General features: G+C 53.6%; 1 protein-coding gene across 6 annotated transcripts in view; it reads right to left on the bottom strand.

Annotated features, from left to right (window-relative positions):
• Nucleotides 1–26741, bottom strand: part of ABCA3 (ATP binding cassette subfamily A member 3) — a 46020-nt gene that overhangs the window by 4317 nt on the left and 14962 nt on the right. For 4 of the 6 annotated variants that reach the window (XM_036825822.1, XM_036825821.1, XM_036825820.1 and 1 more), the window contains 20 exons: nucleotides 24723–24839; nucleotides 24325–24445; nucleotides 20043–20216; nucleotides 17481–17662; nucleotides 15201–15344; nucleotides 14573–14702; nucleotides 13917–14071; nucleotides 13495–13686; nucleotides 13198–13408; nucleotides 12043–12193; nucleotides 9687–9785; nucleotides 8352–8535; nucleotides 7267–7570; nucleotides 4933–5206; nucleotides 3043–3247; nucleotides 2467–2686; nucleotides 2037–2195; nucleotides 1587–1759; nucleotides 843–971; nucleotides 538–732 (listed from right to left, as the gene is read on the bottom strand). In XM_036825822.1, coding sequence (XP_036681717.1) covers nucleotides 538–732; nucleotides 843–971; nucleotides 1587–1759; nucleotides 2037–2195; nucleotides 2467–2686; nucleotides 3043–3247; nucleotides 4933–5206; nucleotides 7267–7570; nucleotides 8352–8535; nucleotides 9687–9785; nucleotides 12043–12193; nucleotides 13198–13408; nucleotides 13495–13686; nucleotides 13917–14071; nucleotides 14573–14702; nucleotides 15201–15344; nucleotides 17481–17662; nucleotides 20043–20216; nucleotides 24325–24445; nucleotides 24723–24839 — 3519 coding nt within the window. The remainder of the gene's footprint in view (nucleotides 1–537; nucleotides 733–842; nucleotides 972–1586; nucleotides 1760–2036; nucleotides 2196–2466; nucleotides 2687–3042; nucleotides 3248–4932; nucleotides 5207–7266; nucleotides 7571–8351; nucleotides 8536–9686; nucleotides 9786–12042; nucleotides 12194–13197; nucleotides 13409–13494; nucleotides 13687–13916; nucleotides 14072–14572; nucleotides 14703–15200; nucleotides 15345–17480; nucleotides 17663–20042; nucleotides 20217–24324; nucleotides 24446–24722; nucleotides 24840–26741) is intronic. The other 2 variants (XM_036825823.1, XM_036825826.1) reach the window with 1 other exon arrangement.

Consider the following 26741-nt stretch of genomic DNA (forward strand, 5'->3'; position numbering starts at 1 on the left):
GGGGTGGTCCTTTGTTTCTGCCCCATACACTCGATAAGGTCCCTAAACCCAGTCACCGGGACCATAGCGCCCTCTGTGCAGGGGCACTCCGGTGGAGCCTCTTAGGGCTTGCAGATTGCGGAGGTCTTCACCACGCCTCGGGCTCTTAGATGCTCTTAACTATGTGGTTTGTCATTAACATTTTATCCCGCTTTTGGTTCTCGGTGGGACGTCTGGTTTGAACAGCCCAGAACACCATTATTATAAATCTATGCACACAGACTAGAGTTCTTTCCAGTGGGCAGAGTTCTGTGGGTGCCACTCTGTGCCCAGGTCCAAAGAAGCCACTTCTCCGGGAGGGACCCGGTCTCGGCCCGCCTGCCAGGCCTGGTCCCGTCTGGCCGAGGGGGCTGTAATCTCCTCAGTCTTCTCCCCATCACTTGCTTACCTTTGGCCGCGGTCACTGCCTCGTCCTGTTGTCCATGAACCATGAGCCAGAGACAAGCCCCATCCCTACCTCCCGGGTGCCCTTCTTCTTGCCTCCCTGGCTGTACCCACCTTCCCGATGTCAGAGCTGATGCTGTAGCCCCCAACAAAGGCGTCCCCAGAAGTAATGGTCTCCTCCCCAGTCAGCATTTTGAAAGTCGTGGTTTTGCCGGCTCCGTTGAAACCCAGCAGGCCAAAGCACTCCCCTTTCTGGACTGCGAGGGAGACCTTGTCCACGGCGAGGAGGGGCGCTCGCTGCTCATACACCTGCACAGTGCCCGGGAGAAAACACAGCTGTGCGGAGGCTTGGGGACAGCCGGGAGCCAGCTCTGGTGGGGTGCCGGGGGATAGACCCGCGGAGAGAGGGCCCGCCTCACCTTGGAGAGCTCCTTGATAATCAGAGGCGTGTCCAGCAGGGAGTCCAGGCTGGGGGCCAGGATGCGGTTCCTTTCATCCACCACGTCCTGGTCTTCAGGAAGCGCTGACGTCTGGGTGTACACTTCTGTCTAATTGTTCCGGAGAAAGACCACCAGGGTGAGCTCCCGCCAGAGAGGTCCTTCCCCATGGGAGGAAGGGCTAAACTACTCACCCCAGCTCAGCCCCACGTGTGCCGACTCAGACCTCCCACAAGGAGAGCTGGGCAGCCGTAAGGGCTAACATTTGCCTCGAGGAGACACAAACTACCTGGGGGACAAGGACGGTGCAGGACTCATGGAGAAAACCACGAAACCCCTTTTCTTAGAAAAGTCATATCTTAACCCCAATTAGCCCTGGGTTCCTGTCCATCCAATGCTGTCTCAACAGGTTTTGTTTGTTTAGGGAGAGAATGTATGTGACAAACATGAGGGCGCCCCAGCCCACATGCCTCCACTGAGACCGAGGTCCCTGAGGCCCCAGGCTCCCTCGACTCCATGGCTTCAGGGTCTTGGGAAGGAGAGCCCCTGGGGACGGTGAGGCCGCAGCCCCTCCCAGGCTGTGAGCGCTGCCGATGGACACGCAGCCGGGCTGTGGCCAGTGTTGAGGCCCTCCCTGTGTGGTGGCCCCAAGGAAGCCCAACCTCGGTTGGAGGGCGCCCTACGCAGAGCAGCCAGAGGCCAGACGGGGGCCCTGGAGCTACTCACCAGCGCTCGCCTCCTCCGGAAGGCACACAGGCAGGCCTTCAGCCTCCACAGCAGATCGGTCTCAATGAGGAACAGCAGGGTGAGGTAGGCAAACCCTGAGGTGGCCATGGAGGTCACGAACCTGCCAACCCCCGGAGCGCTCCATGCATAGAAGTTCTCCTGGTACTGGATGTCTATGCAAGCAAGGGACAGGGTGCTGTGCCCATGCCCTGAGCGCTCCTCCCCTCCGGGGTCCCAGCCCATGACCCTCTCTCTGGGACCGTGAGGTGCCTGCACCCAGCCCCCAGGGTGGAGGATGCGCTGGCGCGGGGCCCACTGGGCTTCCGAGGGTGTGTCACTGCCACACGGGGGCCCCAAGCACCTCCTGCGTTTTGGTGGCTTCACCATGCGAGGTGGCCCTTGTGCCTGCGATGGGGGACAGGCTGTCCCGAGAGAGGCCTGGACACTCACTGTGTTTCCGGCAGTAGTGGGCTGCCACCTCGGAGGAGGTGCAGTACCTCCTTGTCTCGTAGTTCTCGTAGAAACTGCTGACTGCCATCCCCAAACAGTGGTTGGGCAGCACCAGGAACACGCGGTCCAGGGTTCTGGAAAGTTCTTCTAACTTGACCGCTGTGGGGAGGAGGCACAGACAAGTCAGAGCTGGAGGACACACCGCACCTGCCTCCAAGAACAGAGCAATCGGGAAGGGCAGGTTTCCGGAGTTCCCTGCATAGCCAGCTGTGCCTCCCCCAGGGATCAGGCACCAGGCCTCCGGGGCAGCATCTCTGGCAGGCGGCCCCACCGGCCTGCCCGGTGCCCCCATCTGGGCCTCCCCCATCGGGCTGAGCAGCTCTGTGGGTGCAGGGATGGGGGTGCAGGGAGGTGGTCTCCTGGCTCCCACCTGGGATGCGCATGATGGTGACCACGAGGAAAGTGGCGATGCCCGACAAGATGTTGAATATGGTCAGCCTCGTGTAGGCAGTGGCCGCCCCCGAGAAAAAGAAGCTCATCAGGTACATGAGGGGGATGATGGCCCAGCCATAGAGCATGAGCAGCAGCAGGGCGTCGGCCACGTGGCCGTCCTGCGTGAAGGCGTGCACGTCGAAGGCTTTGAACACCACCTGCAGCAGCACAGACAGGCGGCCGGCGTGCCCACAGGGGGCGCATGAGCCCAGGCCCATCAGCCCCTCTGGCCGTGCCTGCCCCCCACCCACCTCCGTGGCTCTCCTGGTATCCTCCCTGAGGAAACAGGGAGCTGTCCACCAGGGCACCTGCTCCAGGGCCCTACCTACCAAAGGGGGGCAGAGGCTGGGGGTGTGCAGACAGGCGAGGGGGGCTGCCAGGGCATTCCCAACCTCCTCCCGCAATGGGGGCTGAGCTGCCAGCATGGACCCCAGGCTGGTTTCAGTCCACGCAGGGTCCCCAAGGCAAGCCCCCTGGACGCGTGGGGGAAGGGCCCCAGCACCATGCAGCTCACCAGCAGCAGCAGACTGGGGACGAGGAAGGACATGAGGTCCCACAGCAGAGCCGAGAGCCAGAAAGTAGCCACGTGGACTCCGCTCACAAACTGCACGTGCTTGGCCTGGACGGCCCTCTCGCTGACCGCCAGGATGGAGAATGTGCTGGACAAGAACGCCATGGCGAAGAGCAAGTTGAGGGCGATGTCGAATCCCTTCCGGCCCCTGCGGGGGTGAGGAGGGGGCGCACCGACAGGTCAGGGACAGAGCACAGCATGTCCGGGCAGGTGGGGGTATCAAGTGCTGGGTCACTACTGTCCAAAGCAGGTGATGCAGTGGCCCAGCCACTAAAGGGTTTAAGAGAGAACATGAGAGCCTCAGGGTCTCTGCACCAGGAAAATTCCATCCCCCTGAGAACAGCTCCTCCTCTGGACATCCTATCCCCAATGATGGCAGTGCCACTCTCCCAGTTGCCTTCAATCTGTCCCCGTGCCACCCACTCCCCACACTCAGGTATGGATCTGAGACCTCCACCTCGCTCTCTCTGGCTGCCCCAGTCAGACCCGCTGTCGGGCACAGCATCAGGGTGGTGGCCGTCTCCCCGCTCTTGAGTGGGCAGGACATTCAGGTGCCAGCAACATGTTCCAGAAACCAGCGCTGACAGCATTATTCTGTAGCTTAAAACACCCCCACCCCACGAAAGGTTCAACAAATGGTGCTGGGACAAATGGATGCTATGTACTGAGTGAAGTGCTAACACAACGTGGATGAGCCTCAAGAGTGAAAGAAGCCAGTCATGAAAGGCCACGCACGTGGTATCTGATTCCATCTACGTGAAATGTCCAGGACAGGCAAATCCACGGAGACAGAAAGCAGACTCCTGGCTGCTTAGAGGTGGAGGAAAGAGGAATGGGGAGTGACTGCCAGTGGTCCCGGGGTTTCTTTCAGGGATAATGAAAACGTTCAATAAAATTATATTGTGGTGATGTCTCCACGACTCTGAATATACTAGAAACTGTTCAGTTGTACACCGTGAACAGGTGAACTGTATGGCAGGTGGATTATATCTCCTAGAGCTGTTACAACAAAATGAAAACTCCTGTTCCTTGTCCACTGTCACCCTACTAAGCCCGACTCCTCAGCCTGATCCCCGGCATGGCGAGAACAGAGGACCACCGCTGTGTCTCTGCTTCCGTGGTGGGGACTGGAGAGAGCAGAGGGGGAGGGAGACACTAGAGGGCCAGGGCACAGTCTAAAACGGGAAGTGGGGATGAAACCGCCCCCCACTGATTAACTGCCCTGAGGTGGGGTGATGGTTCTGAAATTAATTGATTTTTCCGGCTTCCTCTGGACGGTCCCCAGAGGTCTGGGGACTCTGCAACCAGGAAGAGGGAGAGTCCCACACACATGATGGTGTGACAGGCCTAAGGACAGAGATGCCCAATGGGTTCCCTGACTCGAGGCCACCGAGGGGCAGCAACACACACAACAGCTGCGTGCTGCAGGTTGGACAGGAGCAGACACTCGGATCCCCCAGGGACAGTGGCCAGCAAGAGCCGGGTGCAGATTTGGGAAGAGGGCACGGCTCTCCAAATCCTCAGGAGTCTCCCGTGGGGCCTGGGTGTATGGGGGCTGTGGTCTCACCAGCTTATCTGCTGTCCAAGGGAAGGCTGAGTATGGAAGGCTGAGAAGGATGTGGGGCAGGAGTCCCCAGCCAAGAACTGGGAGATTCCTGAGGGCAGAAACAATGCTGTTTTTACCGCTGTGGCCCTTGGGGGTCCCTGGCAGTGCCTGAGGTGGTCAGTCCTGGTGAGGGGTCCCGACCTGATGGGAGCAGGGTCCTGACTGGGCTGGGCCAGGTCCTGACCATGCGGGGATGGGGTCCTGAGGTGGGGGGACAGTGCACATACTCGTTGAACTGATCCTTGGCGGCCTGCAGGGCACTCCGGGGCTGAGGGTAGTTGGAGACCGTGATGGAGGCCTGAGGGCCGCACAGCAGCTTGAACAGAAGGTTGTCCACGATGGCCAGCGCGGTGGCCGGCGAGTGGTACGCCTGGTTGTTGAACAGGGCAGTGACCACCGTGCGCTCGCCCACGTCTCTGAAGGATGCCGCCACCAGGCACCGCTCGTTAAAGCCGCCCCCCTCCACCGAGGCCCTGAAAATCAGGAACTCCTCCAGGTCACCTGGGGGTGGGCAATGGCAGAGTCAGCAGCGTCCTGCGTCCCCCTCCGAGGCCCTGCTCTGTGGGGCTCTGAAGGGCTGGAGGAACAGCAGAAAGGATGCATCACCTTCCACCTGCACGCCGTCCACGGACCATGGGGCCACGCGGGGGGAGCAGCAGGACCTGGGGCTGCAGGCCTCGGGGGGGACACCCCCATAGCCACAGGAGCTGAGTGGCAGGGCAGGCTCTTCCTTCTCCCCCACAAACCCCCCGTTCACACACATACACACACTAAAGGGCCTCTCAGAGATACAGGGCCCGGACCTGGGCCAGGGTCAACGTGGCAGGAAGAAGGCTGGATCAGGAGGAGGTGAGGGTCCAGAAGTCAGAGCTGTGGAAACCTCTGAGCTGCCAGAAGGGTGAAGCCCCCAGTCAGGTGCAGGGAGGGGCGGCCCTAGGTAGGCTTGGACCAGCCCTCAGGACCACGGGGGTGGGTGAGGGGCTACGTCCAAGGGTGCAATTACACAGGACTGTCCCTCTATGTCTCTGTTTTTCCAGTTTTCATAGAAGGAATAAGTACCCTTTTATAATCATAAAAAAATAAGAGTTTTTAAAAAGAGTGGCCTGAGGGAAAAGGCCCTGGGAGAAGGAGCTGTTCTCTTGGCACGTGGATGAGCTCCAGCGAATCCCCACTTCACATCAGATTCTCTGGGCAGTTGGGTTCTGGGCAGCCCATATGCCTGGCATTCTCCTGCAACCCAAGGGCAGCAACAGAATCCCAATCATGCCAGGTCCGTCACTTTGCTCCTCAGCTGTGGCACAGAGCAAGCGGGGGTTCTGACGGGGGTGGGGTCAGCTGTCCACCCACGAGTGACCTTGGGGGCATTCAGTTCCACTAGCTCACGAGCACACACTGCCCAGCCCACAGCTGGCCGCACAGCTGCAGGGAACCAGCATGTCACACACGCTCACTGCTCCCGCCTTGCCTCTCACTCAGCTGTCGCCTGGGGACAGCGATGACACCCACACTGTGGGACCCCAGTGTCAGCGAGGGGACAGGGACCCGTTGGTGAATCCTAATGGAGACAGTTACAGAGGCTCCCGGCAAGGTCTGCTGTGGCTCTTGGCACACAAGGAAAAGGGTCAGATGCATTAGGTGCAGCGTAATTCACCCACAGTAAGGTGCTCAGGACTGAAAGTCCCCACGCTCCATGAGGGAGCAGGCAGTCTGGCCTTCCACACCCTCCCAGGCCCGGGCATCTACGGCACTGTTCTAAATCCCTGGAGCCACCACGCACCATGACAGCCCTGAAATCTTCACACCAGGCCGAGTGACAGGCAGAAAACAAGATGGGATGGAATGGGGGTGACAAACAAGGCGCCCACCACTGTCAGTAGGGCTACTCAGGGCCCTGATCGCTGGCAGGCCGAGCAGGGACTCCGGCTGCAGCAGCTCCTCCTGGCAGCGGTGCCCCTGGCAGTGCCGGCCAGCTCTAGGCCGTTGATACGTTCGACATTTTCCTAAAGAAGAACCTGACCCCTGCCAAGATTTTGGGACCATCAGTGTGCTGAACCTCAAAGCTGCTGGCCAGGAAGTGGGAGGGGAGCAGAAAAACGTGAAAAACTTCAAGCATATTCCATTTAACTAGAGTGCGATGCCTGCTCTAAAGCCAGGGCAGTGTCCAACTGCCACCGCCAGGGACACAAGATAGTTTCGGTTTTAGGATGTGGGAAGAAAACACCATGTCACATAAGGCATATCGTGACCGGCCTCTCAAACAAAAAAAGGTAACGTAAACATCGCTGAGGTTTTACATTTCATTTGTAAATGGTCCTGAAGAATCTGACTTCTGTAAATGACCGCCTGGACAAAGTTTAGCCCTAGAGACGTGGACTTTTGTCTTCCTTTGACTCAGGGCAAAGATTTTCTCCCCCAGGGGACACCTGGCAATGTCTGGAGTGGGAGTGATGCCAGGAATGCTGCTAAGCAAAGAACCACCCCAAATGTCCACAGTGCCTTGGTTGAGAAGCAGGCTCTGACAACACAACTTGGGCCCCAAGCCCCCTGGGGACACCCCTTACCCAGCACCTCTCGAGGTTCCTGGCCCTCAGCCTGCAGCATGTCTTTCAAATGCTCTGACAGCTGCTGATCCAGCCGAGAGGTCCCGGGAATCGAGAAGGGCATGATGGTTCTGCCATACTCGGCCAAGGTCAGCTTCAGGAGGGGGTCATCGAAGATCTCGGAGGAGTAGTTGATGGCCAGGAGGGCCAGGGTGATGCATGTCAGAGGGACCAGGACCTGGGCCGCTACCATCTTCCACTCCCGCCAGCTGTATGCGGCCTTCTTCAGGAACATGGCCCAGAACTGCTGGCAGTGGAGGGCCAGCTGCGACAGAGGGGATGAGGGTGATACAACTGCCACCCCAGAGCCAGTGCCTGACCCCGCCCCCCAGCAGCAGGCACGGTCTGCACATGAGCCTGGGGTCCCAGGGCTTCTCCTGGGGCCCAGTCGATGACATGGAAGACCCACAAGAACACATCCCCATAGGTCCCAACTGGGCCCTGGGGGTCTCACATTAGCTGTGGTGGCAGGGCAGGCACTATTCTACCGTCGAAGGAGGTTATGGGACCCTCTGCTATCCCAGAGGGGAGCCGAGGCCTCTGCTTTCCCCGTGCTCCTGGTCAGAGGACTCTGGCCACCCTCACAGCAGAGGAGATGGACAAACCTCCCCCCACTGCCTATATTCCCCACGCTCAGCCCTTCACTGTCCTCTAAGTGCAGGTCAGGCCGGCAGGGACCAGAGTCCAGCTCCGCCATGTGCTGCCCATTCGACCTTGGCCCAGGCCTCAGCTTCCTGTCTGTAAAATGGGACCAGTGCTGCCCTCTGTCTCACTGGGTGCCGGGCACACGGCAAGCTCTAAGCTCTCGGTACACGGGGCACTGTTAGCCTTATAAGCAGCGTTCACCCTTATTCGTGAGTGGCCAGGTTATTAGAACAACGAGAAACAACAGGTGCTCGACTAAACTGTTCCGGGTTTTCCTTCTGCCTGCCAGCCCATGGGAGCACGAGCTGTAATCTGCCCTCTTCCCAGAGTGCTGACCCTCCCTATGCTATCTGCCCCCGCGGCCTCTAACGCGTGCAGTGCTCGGGGTCGCGCAGTCTCACCCCAGTGTTGAGCCTGACGGCAGTGTTCTCCTCGATCAGGGTGCCGACGCCGTCAGTTGGGTCCATTGTCCCGCACAGGTGGCTGTCCACGGCCCAGTCGCTCGCCCGCCTCTCGTGCTGGTACTGCAGGGCAGGGAGCTGGATGGCTTGGATGTCCATGCTGGTGTCCACCAGCTTACCGACCCTGGTCGAGACATGGAGGCCCAGTCACAACTCGGCTCCTTGGGGAGGGAGAGGTGCAGCAAAGGCGGGCGACTGTCAGGGGCACTAAAGCAGAGCGCCATCTGCTCCATCAGCTGGGACTTCATTTGTTCATTCACTCATTCATCGATAAGTATCTCCAGGACACCAGCTATGGCAGCCAAGCAAAGTCCAGGAGAGAGACAACTAGACAGGGCCCTGTCCATGGGGGCCTCCCGGTCTCCCAGGGAGACTGATTGAAGTCAGCATTTATAACCCGGGCTTTCCAGAGGGACAGGATGGGGCTTGGGGCACGATGGCAGCACCAGGAGGGCTTGTCACAATACAGGCCACTGCGGCTTGGGGCGCTCACTGTCACGCTGAGACCAGGGAGCAGAAGAGTGTGTTCCAGAAGGGGCAACACTGGGACAGGTGAGACAGAGACGGGTGTGTGGAGGGCGGGCGGGTGGTAAGTCTGCCAGGCCCTGTGGCGGAGCCTGGTATCGGGGCCGCACCGAAGCCAGGGAGCCACCCGACTCAAATGGCACTGTACTTATATTCACTTATCCTGTTGCCTCCTCTAGGGTATGCAATCCTCAAGGAAAAACATCTATCTCACATTTATTTTTGTATTTCTTGTTCTTAGCACTGTATCTGCTAAATAAAGCATTCAAGCAATGTTTGACCAATGTATTAACCATCTGGAGCTCACCCCGTAGTTCTGAGGGGTGAAGGCTAAATTTCACATCTTCATCATAGATGGAAACACACTCCGGGATCATTACCTAGACCTGAGAGGAGCCTGGCCAGCCTGATGCTGCTGAGGTGCTCCCGGGAGGGGCCCCAGGGGAGGTGCCAACACACTCACAACGTGGGAGTGGAGTTTCCAGTGATCAGAGCTCGGCTGCTCTGCTGACTGAGTCACTGCGTGTGTCAGGAACCTGGCTGAGTCTGTGCAAGTGTTAATATACGGCTGTGATGTGAACTCGGGCTCTGACAGCCAGCCCACTGCCCTGCTGCCCACCCCCCCGGGCTGTAGGTCCACCTCAGATGGGTGTTCCAGATGACAATCAAGGGGATTGCTTTATTATCACACTTTGGAAAAATCATCCGCAAGGCTGAGCCCTAGACAGATGCAGACGCACGTTTACTTACCGCAGGAAGACTTCCTCCATGGTGGTGACAGAGGCCCCGAAGCTGGCGATGCCCAGCTCCTTCTGCTTCTTCTCCAGTTTAGCAAAAAGACTTTCAAACCTGAAAAAAAAGACCCTGAGTGATGAGTCACTTCTCAGTGACTTTCTAGATAATTTGTTTCTAAATAATCACCTCTGTGCTGCATGGGGGAGGAGCAAAGGAAGGTTAGCTCCTTGAGATGCCTTCTCAAAAAAAAAAAAAGTTAGGCTTTGTTCTTCCCCTGCGCACCCTTTCTCCCCCCACGTAACATTTTTTTTTAATAATCTTTTTTTTTTTTTGGCCATGCCGCGCAGCTAGCAGGATCTCAGTTCCCTGACCAGGGATTGAACCCAGGCCACAGCAGGGAAAGTGCTGAAGCCTAACCACTAGACCACCAAGGAATTCCCACACATAACATTTTTTGAGTATGTTGGCCTATAAGGCACTCTTCGATACCTATACACCTACATGAAATCACAAAGCAAACCAAAAGAAACTGATGAATATTCTTTTACTTACAGGGTAGGGAAATACTTTCTAAGAAGAAATAACAAAGGAAAAGATATAACCCATTAATCCCATCTGCAGTGGGAAAAAAATCCCACAAAATTAAAAGGCAGCAACAAATTAGAAAAAGTTGCAACACAAATGGTTGATGTTAATACATAAGCCGTGAACATGCAACACGCAGAAGAAGCGATGCTTATAGCCCAATAAGCATGGGAAGCAGTCAACCTCCCGCCAGCAGGAATGGAAGAAACACAAAATGCCAATTACGCATGTGTGTGCCATTTTCACCCATTAGATACACAAATATTAAAAAGAAATTTTACTCAAAGTTGGCAACTGTGTAGTAAATGGACACTCCCCTATCCTGCTGCTGGGGAACTCAAACACATCACCTTTCCAGAAGTGAATCTGGTAATATTTACCTCACTATTGGGAATCTATTCTAAGGAGTCATTGGAGATCTTGACAAAGATTTTTCTAAAAGGATGTGCATTAGCACATTTGTGTGTGTGTGATAACAGAGTAGGTGTAAAACAAATTATACTATATCTAAGTCAGAGAGGACTCCCCTGGTGGCGCAGTGGTTAAGAATCCATCTGCCGGGCTTCCCTGGTGGCTCAGTGGTTAAGAATCTGCCTGCCAATGCAGGAAACACGGGTTCGAGCCCTGGTCCAGGAAGATCCCACATGCCGCGGAGCAACTAAGCCCGTGCACCATAACTACTGAGCCTGTGCTCTAGAGCCCGCAAGCCACAACTACTGAAGCCCACGTGCCTAGAGCCCATGCTCCACAAGAAGAGAAGTCACCGCAATAAGAAGCCCATGCACCGCAACGAAGAGTAGCCACAGCTCACCGCAACTAGAGAAAGCCCGCACACAGGAACGAAGACCCAATGCAGCCAAAAAAAAAAAAAAGAATCTGCCTGCCAATGCAGGGGACTGGTTTCGAGCCCTGGTCCAGGAGGATTCTACATGCCACAGAGCAACTAAGCTTGTGCACAACAACTACTGAGCCTGCTCTCTAGAGCCCGCGAGCCACAACTACTGAGCCTGCGAGCCACAACTACTGAAGCCCGCATGCCTAGAGCCCATGCCCCGCAAGAAGAGAAGCCACTGCAATGAGAAGCCCGTGCACCACAACGAAGAATATCCCCTGCTAGCTGCAACTAGAGAAAGCCCGCGCGCAACAACAAAGACCCAACGCAGCCAAAAATAAATAAATAAATTAATTAATTAAAAAAAAAATGAGTCAGAGAACACTGCCGTGATTAAAACCACATTTCTCAATCCAGATTGCAGCAAGATTAATATACTTTTAAGTCTTCTATTCCAAAGTTTCTGAATGTGACTTAAGAGTTTGGTTTTTACCTCCCCACACCGGGAGTCTGCTCTGTTTATGAGGCCCGTGTTCATGACTCAGATTCTGAGACCAAGAAGACACACGAGTTCACAGCTGCACACTAACCCCGAGTGGCTGCGGTGTGAGGAGTGAGCCTCGTGCCGAGTGTGGATGGCACCAGGGCACCGAGCAGCCTGTGACGAGCCACTCTTCTCCTTCTCGGGTACAGCCCTGACGCACAGGGAGGCCTGGCACCCTGGGCCCAGCAAGCAGATTCAGTGGGTACCGACCATCACAGGCCCAGGAGCTAAGAGGTGCCCCTGGCCAAGCCACACAGGTGTAGGGTGGGTGACTCTACACACGGAGCCCTTAAGGCTCCCTGAGCCTCCTTCTCAGATCTGTACCTGTGGGTGCTCTGGGACACACACGTGCCTGTGCATGCTCTCTCTAGGATGTGTACCTGTGCGTGCTCTCTGGGACATGTATGTACCTGTGTGTGCTCTCCTTGGGAAGAATGAACGACAGCTCTGCTCCGGCACTGCTCTCCAGGGTGGCGTTGGGGACATGGTGGTGGACCAGACGGGAGATGCCCTCGGGGTTGCAGTGAGGCTCCTTCACCAGCGTCATGTGGTAGCCTGCGCCTGGTACACCCAGGAGCCCAGTGAGGCTGCAACCCACTCTCCTCCTGGCCCACCCAGGGCCCCGGGCTCCTGCAGGTCAGGCTCCTGGGAAAGGGGCTGCAGAGCTGGGGCAAGTGAACTGGAATCGATGCATCTCAGGGCACCTCAATGCTGTCCTGAGGGTCTCACCTCCCCACCTCCGCCCACTGGGGAGAGATATTGGAGGACCTGGGGTGCTGAGCATGATAAGGAGGTGAAACCAGAGCTGGACTTCAGATGTCAAGTCTCAGATACTGGGGTACAAACTGTCCCCAAGACCCCTTCTCCCTGCTTTCTCAGTAGCAGAACCTAAGGACAAAGGCCACTCTCTTACAGCCTCCCCCAAGCCTGATGGTGACCACACTAGGTCACCCTCTGCTTTCGGGGCTGTGTGCTGGCCAGAGGAAGCTGCAGATGTGAGGGGTGCAAATCCTGGGGTGTCCTGGGGGTGGGGCGCTGGTCTTCTGTATTGGCTCCTTCTGCTGGCGGGACATGGATGTGACCTGGTGTGCCAGGACCATGTTGGACCATGAGTTGCCCTCGAGATGGGAAGCCATGCTCATACAGCAAAGACGGGGCTGAGTCCATGCGCTGCCCACCAGCCCTAGACAGTGCCGTGGGCCCCTCACTTGTTTGGGAGCTGCAACGCTGGCGAGCGGGCTTGGTCTCTGCAACGGCACCCCTGCTCTTGGTGGCCCTGGCACTTGACTGCTAGTCCACTGCTCAAGGCTGAATGATGCTCCAAATCAAGACTACCTGCTTCATTCCTTCTTCATTCTCACAGGCCCCTCTGCCTGGGGCCTCGGGTCTCTACCCACAGGTAGCAGAACAGGATGTCTAGAGAAGGCCTCTCTCTGCCTGATCTCAGGGGCTCTTCGGGAACGTTACCAGTGGATACTTTCTCCAGCACACTGGGCCAGCAACGCTGACCCCACACAGAATGGAGTTTCGGCTGCCTGCCCCGCTGCTTGCCTGCGGCCGCTCACCATATTTCTGCTTCAGGAACAGAGATGACCCGCAGCACTGCAGCTCCCCCTTGGCCATGATGGCGATGCGGTCCCCCAGTAGGTCGGCCTCATCCATGAAGTGGGTGGTCAGCAGGATGGTGTGGTCACTTTTGTGCTGCTGAAGAAGGTCCCAGATGGCCCTCCTGGAGATGGCGTCCATGCCCGAGGTGGGCTCGTCCAGCATCAGCACCTGGAGGGCAGAGGAAAGGGCTTGTGATGACGGCAGAGCCACGTCCTAGGCCCAGGCTGCTGTGCTGCAGGCCCCGCCACCCCTACCTTGGAGCCTGCGATGAGGGCAATGCCGATGGAGAGCTTGCGCCTCATCCCCCCGCTCAGGAACCTGCTCCGGGAGTCCCGCTTGTCCTCCAGACTGAGGATGTGCAGCATGCGTTTGACTTCTTCAGGGCACTTCTGGCGCGACAAGCCTTTCAGCTGACACAGCAGGGGACAGAGATCTGGCAGCAGCTTCTGACGGGAGGCCAGCCCGTCCAGCTGGCACTGGAATGGTGCTGTCTCCGTCCCTCCCCAGGCTGGATCTCGCGTCCTGACACCCACCCCCCCGCAACTGGTGAACGCCTCCTCGGAGCAGGTTCAGTTTGCTGGGAGGCTAAGGGCTCACGTGGCTGCCCTGGGGACCCGAGCATGTAGGTGATGGAATAACCACGACGACCCATGAATCATGTCACCTGCCAGCTCACCTGAGCATAGAAATACAGGTGTTCTGCAACAGTCAGGTTGTCAAACAAGACATCATGCTGCGGGCACAGGCCCAAGCTCTTCCGGATCTGAGCCATGTCTTGGGAGATTTCGTACCCACTGATATACGCCCGTCCACTGGTCGGGGGAAAGAGACCTAGGGCCAAGCAGAAGACCCCGGGGCTCAAGTTCAGTGCGAACATCCTCCAGTAGCACGAGGAGTGCTGAGCCTCCCTGGTTCACACGGTGTGCACCCTGCTGTGTGGGTCTCTGGAGACAGAAGACGGTGGGGGATGCCCACTGCCAGGATGTGTGGCTTGTAAGGAATGAGAGAGGCGCATCCCCCACGCTCTCCGAGCCCAGGTCCTACTCGAGCCTGTTCTCAGGGAGGACAGGACGACCGTCAGGGCTGGGCTGGCTCATCCAGGACGGCTTTCTAGGAGAGTGGGCTCGGGACCAAATCAGCGTGGGTGGGGCCACCTCTGTGTGGCCTGAGAGGCTCCCATCCTGTTCCCAGAGCCCCTGGGGCTCCACTAGCTATCAGCACAGCAGGGGGAGGACAATAGCCACCTGAGGGCACAAGGCCGGGGCAGCGCTGAGGTGGCCTTGAAGGAAGGGCCTGGAGGTCGGGGTGGGGCATGAAGGCGGGGCCCCTCACCGGTGAGCATGGAGAGGGTGGTGGTCTTCCCCGCGCCGTTGTGGCCCAGCAGGACAGTGATCTGGCCCTCATACAGGTTCAGGTTCAGGTCTCTGACAGCTGCCTTGCCCTTATTCCCCACTCTGAACACCTGCAGGAAAGGCAGAGGGTGGCCCCGGACTTCAGGAGCCCCTCACTGCAAAGGGCCCCTTCTACTCCCCTCTGGAATACCCGTCCAAGCGTCTGGGGAGGAGACCACGCCCAGTACCGCCAACCAGCGCACAGAGAGGCGGGAGGAGGACTGAGAGGAGGCCCCGCTGCTTCCTGCTGCTCTCCGCCCCACCCCAGGTCCCCAGCACCCCGGTGTTTTGGTGTCTCGGCAGGACTAGAAGGCCCATGACGCCCAGGCATCATACATGGCGAACACAGAGAGCATCCACTGCAAAGCTGGTCAGAGGTTAAGTGGGGCAGCACGGGTTGCTGACTCGACCCTGACTCTCCACACTGGGCCCTGGGGACAGAGCCTGAGGGATGGCTGGTGCCCAGGAGAGCCGGTCAGAGGGCAGCCACAGGAATCCAGGAGAAACAAGGCCCAGAGGATGGTCTCCGCCCCGTGACCCTGCGGTCCCCGTCCCCATAGGTATGGCACCTTGGACACATGCTTGATCTTGATTCCGGCTACCAGGTCCTCTGGCTCAGCTTCAAAGTACTCGGTCCTAAGCACTTTCTCAGGGTCGTCATCTTCCTCCTCTTTCCCTAGAGCTGTCCTCGGGTGCCCGCACCAATACGAGGGCTAGGATGGAAATCAGAAGCTCTCAAACAGCCAAGTCATGTCAGTTCATTTTGTTTGTGACAACCAACCGAAAAGCTAGAGCAGACAGCAGCTGCCCTTAGACTCCCCTGCTCGGCGCTGCTGCAGGGAAGACGCCGCTTAGAATCCAGGGTTGGTGTGAGACCCAGTGCAGTTCTGCACCCAGCTGCCCCAGGAAGCTCTGAGACTGTTTCCTATTCTGCTGAAGGGGCTTACTGTGCATGTCAACTCAGAGGTGATACAGGGAAAGTTAACAATGGAATTTAATACAAAGACAGGTCATTAAGTCCAGCCCAGAGCCACGTGGGACGAGCCCCCAGCTGCATCCTCACTCAGCCACGCAGGCGCTCGTGAAATAAGCAGGAGAAGCCCAAGGTCCAGTCTCCCTCTGCTGGGAGGAGGCCTCCCCTTCTACGGTCTGGCCCCGGCAGTGCAGGTGTCACTTGAGGGTGGCACACTGATGGCACAGTGGCTGGGTAGGGTCACAAGAGAGGTGAGCACAGGGCCCTGGAAGAACGCCCACACCCCGGAGGGAAGCCCTGCAGGGGGAGAACATCTCACCCACAGCTCTAGCCCCCACATAACCCACGGCCTCAGGTGGTTCCTCATATCACAGTCCATTGGTTTTAGGGGACACGTGTCTCAAGTTTTAAGTGACTTTGAAATCAGAATGTGTCTTACAAATCACAGAAATGCCATAGTTTAACTGTCAGTATTTTTCTTTCTTAGTGACGAAGTAATGGTGCCTCTAAGAATCAGGGTCATCTTAGATTTTTTAAAAATGTATTTATAGCTTTATTTTATTTTTATTTATTTATTTTGGCCGCACCACACGGCTTGTGGGATCTTAGTTACCTGACCAGGGATCGAATCCTACCCTGGCAGCGAAAGCCCAAGTCCTAACCTAACCACTGGACCACCACAGAATTCTCCAAGGGCCATCTTAGATTTGATGAAATACAGTAAATGGATGCTTGATACATATTTGTTGAATCAAAGAACGAACGATGAAGCGGCACCTGGCTAACCTAGCTCACCAACAGGGAATTAGTTAATGATACAGTGGTACATCCATGGAATACTGTGTAGTCATTAAAAAGTGAAGTTGGAAAAAAAAAAAAAAAAGTGAAGTTGGGGCTTCCCTGGTGGTGCAGTGGTTAAGAATCCGCCTGCCAATGCAGGGGACATGGGTTCGAGCCCTGGTCCGGGAAGATCCCACATGCTGCGGAGCAACTAGGACTGTGCACCACAGCTACTGAGCCTGCGCTCTATAGCCCGTGAGTCACAACTATTGAGCCCGTGTGCGACAACTACTGAGTCCGCACGCCTAGAGCCCATGCTCTGCAACAAGAGAAGCCACCACAGTGAGAAGCCCGTGCACCGCAGTGAAGATTAGCCCCCGCTCTCTGCAACCAGAGAAAGCCCGCGTGCAGCAACAAAGACCCAATGCAGACAAAATTAAATAAATAAATAAATATTAAAAAAAAAAAAAGTGAAGTTGGTTGATAAAAACACATATGTTTAAATAGAAATATATTTATAAATAAATTTTAAAAATTTATAAACGTGTAGATAAAAATCTAAAAGCATATTTGTAAATAGACCCACATGTATATGTACTTAAGATATCTAAGATGTACTGTTACGTTAAAAAAAAAAAGCAAGTTTCACTCATTTTTACAATATAATCCCCCCTTCTAAAAACAAGTGTATATATGTTATAGCTGCACATGCATAGAAAATCATCTGAAGAGCTACACCTCAAAGTGTCAGCGATGTTCATCTCTGGGGGGTGGGAGTGTGCTGTGCACTCCAGCATGTGATCGTTTTTACAAGAAGCTCTATTACTTTGTAGGCAGAAAACCCAACAAGACGTTTTTTGAGAAAGATGGCTAGGAGGGGGCTGTGTACTGGCCCTGTGGCAGGCCAGCCAGCGCCAGCTCCTCCTCTCGGACCCTGGAGTGCAGGGATCACCTCGGGCGTGGGGGTCTCGGGGCCTCTAGGACACATGGCTCATGACAGCGCACAGGGCATGCCATTGTATGTCAGGGACTGGAGGGGCCTGGCGTGGGCGCTGGGCCCACCTCCACCCCCACAGAGGTGGCTGTCAGAACTTACCAGGATGAAGAAATACCAGGGCTGGGGCACGCCGAACTGGCCTGGGAGGACGGCCTCCACATACCAGGTCACCAGGCTGTAGAGGACGGAGTCCAGCAATAGCATGCCGAGCACTTGCCCAAAGGAGAAGTCGTCGTCCACGTTGACAGGACTCAGGAGGTCTCGCCACTGGACACCTGTGCCTGGAAGACACGCCAGGAAACGGGCCTGAAGCGGACCCGTGGCCGCCAATGCACATGTGTGCGCAGCAGTGCAAAGTCAGTGTGACGGCTCCCCGCGTACAGCAAACCTGACAACTTTCTTCAGGCATTCAGACAAGAGCAAGTCACCAAATCGGTGTCATAGAACCAGCAAAAGCTTGTGAACTGACGAGAGGGGCTCATGTTTGATTTATGACATTTACACAGATAAACACATATCCATCTACATAACATACCTGTACATATACACGAATGCACATACACGTGTACATACACATACACACATACACGTATGTGATCTGGGTAAGGCCAACACTGGAAGAGGGTGCATTTAATACAAGTCTTTTCAAAAAAAGGAAACACTCCCAGCATACATAAAGCTCTGTTTAGTGGTGCTCGTGGTGTTCTGTCCTCTCTCTGGTTTGCAACATCACAGTCCAAATGATGCTTGGGGATTCTGTGCGGCTGGACCACCTGGGTTGGCTCGAGGGCCCCTGATGGAAATGGCTGCTCTCCAGCCTTGGTCACTGTTCACTTTCAAACAACTAGAAGTTTGTCTATTTTAAGAAAATTCAGGGACTTCCCTGGTGGTGCAGTGGTTAAGAATCTGCCTGCCAATGCAGGGGACACGGGTTCGATCCCTGGTCCGGGAAGATCCCACATGCCGTGGAGCAACTAAGCCCGTGTGCCACAACTACTAAGCCTGCACTCGAGAGCCTGTGAGACACAACTACTGAGCCTGCATGCCACAACTACTGAAGCCCACAGGCCTAGAGCCCATGCTCCGCAACAAAGAGTAGGCCCTGCTCGCCACAACTAGAGAAAGCCCACGTGCAGCAACAAACACCTAACACAGCCAAAAATAAAAAACAGGAGAAAATTAAAAAAAAAAAAAAGAAGAAAATTCAATATAGAATTTTGAAAACCAAGAGGTGCCATATAGTTAGACTCCTCTTTATAAACGGCTTTTTAAAAAGCATTTGAACCCTGGAAGGGACTGTGCCTTTAAAAAATCTACATTTTATCACACACTACTGAACATGGAGAACCATGTATATTTAAAAGCTCCAGTGTCATAGGACTTTGCCAACTGAAGAAAAAAATTCTAATTAAGGATAAAGCCACACTAAAGGTTCCCGTGGTCACCCACCTCCCTCCCTCCTTAGACGCACAACTAGGAAGCTACAACTAGGAATTGCATGACTGGAAGAAACCAGAGCATTCAGCCTGATAGAGAACATCTGGGTGGGGCGGGGTGAGACCATCCCAAAATGCACTCAGGTCAGTCACTCAGAAGCGAGGTTGTATCTCACCTCCTGCTAGCAGAGCCAGAGCAACACCAGGAGCTCCTGGGAGACGGACACCGACACAACACCAGCCACGCATAAACTCATCCTGTCCCTTCTGTCTCCGCTTGGAACCAAGGCAAATGAGACAGAGGCAGGGCCGGGTCTCGGTCCACTTGCCTCTTCAAGGCCCTTCTGTGAGGTGGTCTGAGTGATCCAGAAATGAACGGGGCCTTCTCCTAAGAGGTGAGCGCTCCATCTCTGGAGATTTCCCAGCAGGTGTGGGGTTAAGGGTTAAACTAGGCGTCCTCTCAACCCTTTAGAGGAGCAGCCTTGACTCTACCATGTGAAATCTGAGAATCTCCTACAGGGTTTGCAAAATGGGAGCCCCCAGACCAACGTCAGACCTAGAGGTGTTTATTTGACACCCATGACATTTTAAAAATCAGGAAATTTCACAAAACTCAAGAAAGCAATGTCCTGGTCTGTGACTTGTTCCTCTCTCAGGCCTTCCTGCCATCATCATCAATCACTGCAGAAGGTATCAGGGGAACAGGAGGAGGGGAGATGCTAGTTCTACCAGTTTACCAAGAGCTGGGAGCCCATCGAACCCCGCAGACTGAGACCTCTGGCCTAGGGATCCTAAAGCCTCGAGAGGCAGGCAGAGACTCAGAGGCAACCAACTTGAATCCCACCACTGGCAGATGCAGACACTCACGGCCAGTGTTTTCCTGAAGTAACGGCCGGTTCCAGGCAGGGCTTCAGGGGAGCTCAGAGCCGGGACCACAATGGCCAGGTGGTGGCCAATGTTGCACTGGACACCTTAACTCTCTGTCCTGTGAACCACGTGTCTCTGACCCACCTCCCCTGTGGCTCTGGTCACTCCTCCCCGTCTGCCCTGGGCGTGAGCCTCCCCCTTGCTGAGGACCTGCCTTCCAAATGCACTGTTCGTTTAGCTGTGCTGATGTGTCTGATTATTGTTGGAGCGAGAGTCTTGAGGCTGGAGGCTTCTCTGCTTAGACCCTCTGGGGGTAACTGAATCAGCAAGGACAGCCTGTGTAAAGGAAAATACTCACCTTTTGCTTCAAATTTTCCTATGAGCTGGGCTCCCATTGCCATGGCAACATTGGACAGGAGGCAGGAGAATAGCTTCTGGCTAAGCGTCATCCAGTTGTATCGAGGGGCAACGAAGAAGTAAGGGATGTACGTGAAGAAGTAGAGGAAGCCCCCGATGGTTGCTGCCATGTTGGCTATGGGCGGAGAGAGGAAGACAAGTGTGCCAGAACCAGGCGAGAGCATCTGCACCGATGGGCTCCATCCATGGCACAAAGGACGCCTCTCTCGGGCGAGCTGCCCAACCCCAGCCTGGCAGGAGCTGGGGACACGGGGACACAAGCCTCAGTGCTGGGGGGGGCGCTCCATGCTCGGCCCTCAGCCTCTGCCCTTGTTGGCGTGCCTGTGCCCACCCCGGGAACCCCACGTGGATTTCTCCACCCTCTCCTACAGACCTACCTCCAGCTATCTGGGCATCGTACACCTGACACGACTAACACGGAGCATCTGATCCCCCACCTGGTCCTGCCCCACCTTGTTCACTCGTGCATCCCACAGATACTCGCTGGGCCCCTGCTCTGTGCTAGGCCCTGTTCCAGGCACCAGGAAACAGAACAGACAAAGCCCTCCGCTCGGGGAGCTTAGGATCCAGTGCAGACACAGCCAGTAGACAAGAAGGTAAGTAAAGCAGATGGTGCTGGGTGGGAACAGCCCTGTGAACAGCAACAAACCACAGACCCAGGACAAGACACTCCCTAGGCTGGGGGTTGCAACTATAACCAGGTGGCCAAGAAAGGCTTTGATGAGGAGGTGAACGTGGAAAAGACCTGAAAGAGGTAAGGATGGGGTGGTGGAGGTGTGGGGAGACAGCATGGCTTCAGTCCACGCAGTGGCCCTTACACTCTTTGGTCTTAAGACTCCTTTATGCTGTAAACAGTTGTTGAGGATGTCAAAGAACTTTGTTTATGTGGGATACAAACATTACATATATGTCAATATTCCACTGTGTTAGAGATGAATACTAAAAAAATTTAAAGATATTTAAGAATAACAATAATAAACCCATTACAAGTTAACATAAGTATTTTTATGAACAACATCTGTATTTCCCACAATTTAGTGGGAAGAGTAGCCTCGTGTAACATTCTTGCAAACCTCTGTAAAGATTTAACCGATTACAGCTGGATTCTCATATCTGCTTCTGCATTCACTCTGATGTATTGCCTTGTTTTAGGTGAAGTGAATGAAGAAAATGAGCTTCACAGAGATCAGCAGTTGGAAAAGGGACAGGAATTTTAATAGCCTTTTTAGGTATTTTGGATATTCTTCTTTGCTACCACACCACCACTTAACAAGGGGTGGTTTCTTAAAGGTGAGGTGCCACGTGGAATCAACCTGAACAATGAACTTTTTATACTCTGTTATGTGAAAATCTATTGGTCCATCTTGTACCTGGAACAGGTTATTTCCTACTCTTGCATGATTTTGTAACATGATGCATTGGCCATTTGGAAAATATTGCTCGTTGGGCAAAGAACATCTTCCAAATGTTGACACATTTTATTACACCACATAAAAAAATCACATTGGGTAATATTATCACTAATTTCATAAAAAAGTAAGTAAGTACTGGGAGGCTGTAAAGCTCATGGTGGTAGATTAAAGTTTGCAAAACTCTATTTTTGTTGCCTGAAAGCCTGAATTTTGTAATTGACATCAGATATTGTCAGTTGTTTTCCTTAAAAAGGCAGCTCACACTTGAGAAAATGCTTACCAAATACCAGCATGTGAATGACAGTGTGACGGTCATTGTTTCAAGCAAAAATGGTGTTCTGTGAAAAAAGTGGCTAGTTTAGCTGACAACTCGAACACCTGCACACATGCCGTTCCTCAAGAGAATCATTATACTACAGTACTCAAGGAAGCGCTTTCTGTGGACATCTCATTGAGTCACACAGAATATTAGAAAAGTATACTTGAGAGTCAAAGGTTAACAAAATTAACACTTTTTACTGTTCCGTCAAGGACATTTTTGAATGAAACGGGCATTTTTGTTTGTTTGTTTATGAGAGCGTGTGGTGTGAAGAACACGCCACTGCCTAGTGCAGTTTGGAGCCTGTCTTGATCGTGCTCAGGGCCGACAGTTTTACCACTTTTGCTTTTGCACCATCAGTGCACATGTCAACATGGTAGAAAAGGCAAACGACATTCTGATATTATCATAAAAAGTTCTGATTTTGTGAACCTCTAAAGGTCCCAGGAGCCCGTGGACCACACTGGAGAACCTCTGACCTGGGCAGAAACTGAAGAGGGGCAGGGGCAGAAGCAGGGAGGCCAGTTATGGGGCCACCGCCGTCAACCAGGCTGGAGATGACAGTGGCTCGGGCCAGGGCGGGGCTGTGGGGGAGGTGGGAGGTGGCTGGAGTTCAGGGGTACCTTGCGGTACAGTGGACAGGATTTGACTGGACTGGGGCAGGATGCTAGAGGGAGAGGAGTCGAGGGCATTCCCAGGTTTTTAGTGTGAGCACATGGTAGAGATGGGGAAATGGGGTTTTGAGGACACCATCAGTAGTTCAGGACACGTCTGACTGAGACATATGTTAAACATCTAAGGGGAGTTGCTGGGCATGAGTCTAAATCTGGGAATCACCCCCATGTTTAAAGCTCTCCAAGGGAGTAAGTTTGAGTAGGAAAGAGACTTCAAAACAAGAACATCAAGGACTTTAAGGAGTAAATGAAGAAATGCTTCCATTGATAAAAGGAGGATTTTTCCCCACAAAAATGGATGAAGAAACAAGAATAAGTGGATATGTACAACAATCAACTGGATAGTTGGTAAAGGATAAATATAGTCATAGAAATAAAATCTCAAAGATGAGACACAGTCTAGAACATACACAGTCAAAGAGAGAATTAGGGAATTAGAAGACAACTCTAAGGAATTCATATAGAGCTCAGCACAAAGAGATTTTTTAAGGTATGAAAAAGTAGTTCAGAGACATAAAGAACAGACTGAGAGATATACCTTACACCCAAGAGGGGGCTACTATAAAAAAAAGCAAAAAATAACAAGTATTGGTGAGGATGTGGAGAGATTGGAACACTTTTGCACTGTTGGTGGGAATATAAAACGGTTCAGCTGCTGTAGAAACAGTATGGCAGTTCCTCAAAAAATTAAAAATAGAATTACTATACAATCCAGCAGTTCTGCCTCTGGGTATACACTCAAATGAACTGAAAGCAGGGTCTCAAAGAGATCTTTGTACACCCATGTGCATAGCACCATTATTCACAATAGCCACAAACGTGGAAGCAACCCAAATATCCATTGATGAATGAATGGATATGCAAAATGTGGTCTATACATATGATGAAATATTACTCAGCCTTACAAAGGAAGGAAACTCTGACACAAGCTGCAACAGGGATAAACCTTGAAGACATTATGCTAAATGAAGTAAGCCAGTCACAGAAAGACAAACGCTCCATGATTTCCACTTACATGAGGTCCCGAGTAGTCAAATTCATAGAGACAGAAAATGTAATGGTGGTTTCCAGGGTTGTGGGAACGGGGTAGGGAGTTAGTGTTTAATGGGGGCAGAGATTCAGTTTTGCAAGATGAAAAGATTTCTGGGGATGGATGTTGGTGACAGCTGCATGACAATGTGAATGTACTTAATGCCACTGAACTTTACACTTAAAATGGTTAAGGTGGTAAATTTATGTCATATGTATTTTACCACATTAATAAAAAAAAAAAAGTTACGAGACATGGAAGGACAGACTGAGAGGCTTCCACTTAGGTCTAATAGAAGAGAAGGGGGATTAACAGGGAGCAAAGCCTGATGGATGACGAATGGAAATGCAGAACTGAAAAGACATGAGTCCTCAGATCCAAACATCCATACAGAAAAATCAGACCTAGACTGTCAGCTGACTTCTTCCCAGCAATAATGGAAATCCGGTGGCAATAAGGTAACGTTATCAAAGCGCCAAGGAGAATTTTATATGCAGCTAAGACAGTATTCAGGAGTGAGGGCAAAACAGAGACATCTTCAGATACACAAAGTCAATGAGAATTAACCACTCGCTGAGCTTCACTGAAAGAACTGTTCAGGGATGTACTTTGACACCCAGAAAACTGAATCCAAAGGAAGGCACAGAGTAAAGAAAACCTCAGTCTCCGGATTATTTCTGCTCAGATGCCCTTGGACCCCTTGACCTTACTCATCCCAAGAGAAACTGCCGGTCTTCTGAGGTGTGCATCACCCACAGACCTCCACTCTCAGGGGCAGGACAACTCACCTTTGCTGAAGAAAGTGCTGACCATGAAGCTGAAGGAGATGGAGGAGACAGCAAAGCAGGCCAGAAAGACCAGCACCAGCGAGGGGTCACTTTGCGCGAGCACTGCCACGTTCTTCTTCACCTGTGCGGCCATCCCGTTGGCAGGTGGGGGCGGGTCGGGGCAGGGTAGGGGAGACAAAACCAGGAAGAGTCTCAAACTTTCCCAGCCCCAAATGGAGCTGGTAAGGGTGGGAGAAGGGCTACACCAGTCCTCTCTACCAAAAGGGCAGACTCCCCAACCAAAGCCGTAAGTGTGGAGTCTTGGGGTCTCCCTGGTGGTGCCACACCTGTCTCTGGCCCTCCCGCCAACTCCAACACCTTGCTTTTCATGTGAGACCCCCTTCTGAAGCCACACTCACCTTGATGCAGAAGAGCAGGGTCATGAAGGAGACAGTGACGAGGAGGAAGAGGAAGAACAGGAGGAACCACGCAGTCCAGTGCAGCCAGCTGCTGAGCCCCATCATGCGCATGTACTCCTGGGGGAGGGGCACATGTGCTGCTCCACACGCCCCACTGCTTGCCACCCCTGCCACACCAGACCCCGGGAGCCTCCCTCACACTAAACCCGCACCATCCAATACAGCGGCCTGCGGCCACACGTGGCTATTTTGGCTGAAATTACTTAAGATTAAAAAGCCAGCTCCTCAGCCGTGCCAGGCACAAGTGCCCAGTGGGGCCGTAGAGGACAGCAGACCCAGGCCTGTCTGTTACCACGGACAGCACTGGTCTGGGGGAGGGGACCAGGGCTGATTAAGTGTCTCTCGTGTGCCAGGCACCAAGCTAGGCTGATTTTCCAACTTCCTCTCATGGACAATTTCAAACCATCAGAAAAATAGGAAGATTGGAACGGTGGCCACTCACATACCACTTGGGCTCAGTGATCACTCAACATCCCGCCACACTGGTTTCATCTATGCACCTGGAGGCGCGTGCGCGCACAAACATTTTTTCCTGAACCATTTCCTTGTCCACTGCTAACCACCTCAGCGTCACACCATTTTATTAAAGTTATTTAGGCACCGAAGTGGACAGGACCCACCTCATTAGTTCTCCCAGCCCCTCATTTACAGCAATTTAAAAGTGCCAATAGGGACTTCCCTGGTGGTCCAGTGGTTAAGACTCCGAGCTTCCAATGTAAGGGGCATGGGTTCAATCCCTCGTCGGGGAACTAGTAAGATGCCACATGCCGCATGGTGTGGCAAAAAAAAAAAAAAAAGCTCCAATAATCACAGAGTTGGCACCACTGAGAATACTCTAAATGTCCTTCCACTGGCACTGCAGACATTGCCAAAGGAAGAACTTCACATAAATTCTGGGTAATTCTGGCAGCGTCAAAGGTGAGAGCTTACAGGGGACACTATTCACCCAGGTGTACACAGTTATGTCAGTGAGATGCCTGTGGAGCACACCTCACACACTTCTCCATCCCCCACGACACTGCCTGACAGCCGGACACCACAGCTGTCCTTGATCATACGCAAAGTTCGCTTCCTGCTCTCCATGTATGTGAACATTTGTCTCGTGTTGACCTACTGTTTCAACAGAAACAGAATTTGACCCGCATACATAATTCAGAATTTCAGTAGCCACATCAAAAAAATTTAAAGGGAGACTTCCCTGGCGGTCCAGTGGTTAGGACTCCGCGCTTTCACTGCCGAGGGCGCGGGTTCCATCCCTGGTAGGGGAGCTAAGATCCTGCAAGTCACGTGGCGTGGCCAAAAAAAAAAAGTTTAGGGACTTCCCTGGTGGCACAGTGGTTAAGAATCTGCCTGCCAATGCAGGGGACACGGGTTCGATCCCTGGTCCGGGAAGATCCCACATGCTGCGGAGCAACTAAGCCCGTGTGCCACAGCTACTGAGCCTGTGCTCTACAGCCTGCGAGCCACAACTACTGAGCCTGTGAGCCACAACTACTGAAGCCCACGTGCCTAGAGCCCATGCTCCGCAACAAGAGAAGCTACTGCAATGAGAAGCCCATGCACCACAACGAAGAGTAGCCCCTGCTCACCACAACTAGAGAAAGCCCGCGTGCAGCAACAAAGACCCAATGCAGCCAAAAAAGTTTAAAGGAACAAATGAAATTAGTTTCAACAATGTATTTTACTTTACCCAATGTATCCAAAACACTGTCTTTTCAATGTTCAGTCTTTAATATACAGCAGATGCACTACAGCGCTTTATCAGGGTTTTAAAAATCTGGACAGAACAGGCTTGATTTCAAAGAAGTCTGAGATGGGCTGAGCCATGTGGGCACTAGCCCCACGTCCAGCTGCCCTGGTGCCCCCAGTGCCCAGGAGCTGCCCCCACCTGATGACAGGACTCAGGACACGACGGCCCATGGCCACACTGTGCCCGGACTCAGGATCTCTCAAAGCCAA

Source organism: Balaenoptera musculus, chromosome 15 (genome assembly GCF_009873245.2).
Source record: "Balaenoptera musculus isolate JJ_BM4_2016_0621 chromosome 15, mBalMus1.pri.v3, whole genome shotgun sequence".
NCBI lineage: Eukaryota > Metazoa > Chordata > Mammalia > Artiodactyla > Balaenopteridae > Balaenoptera > Balaenoptera musculus.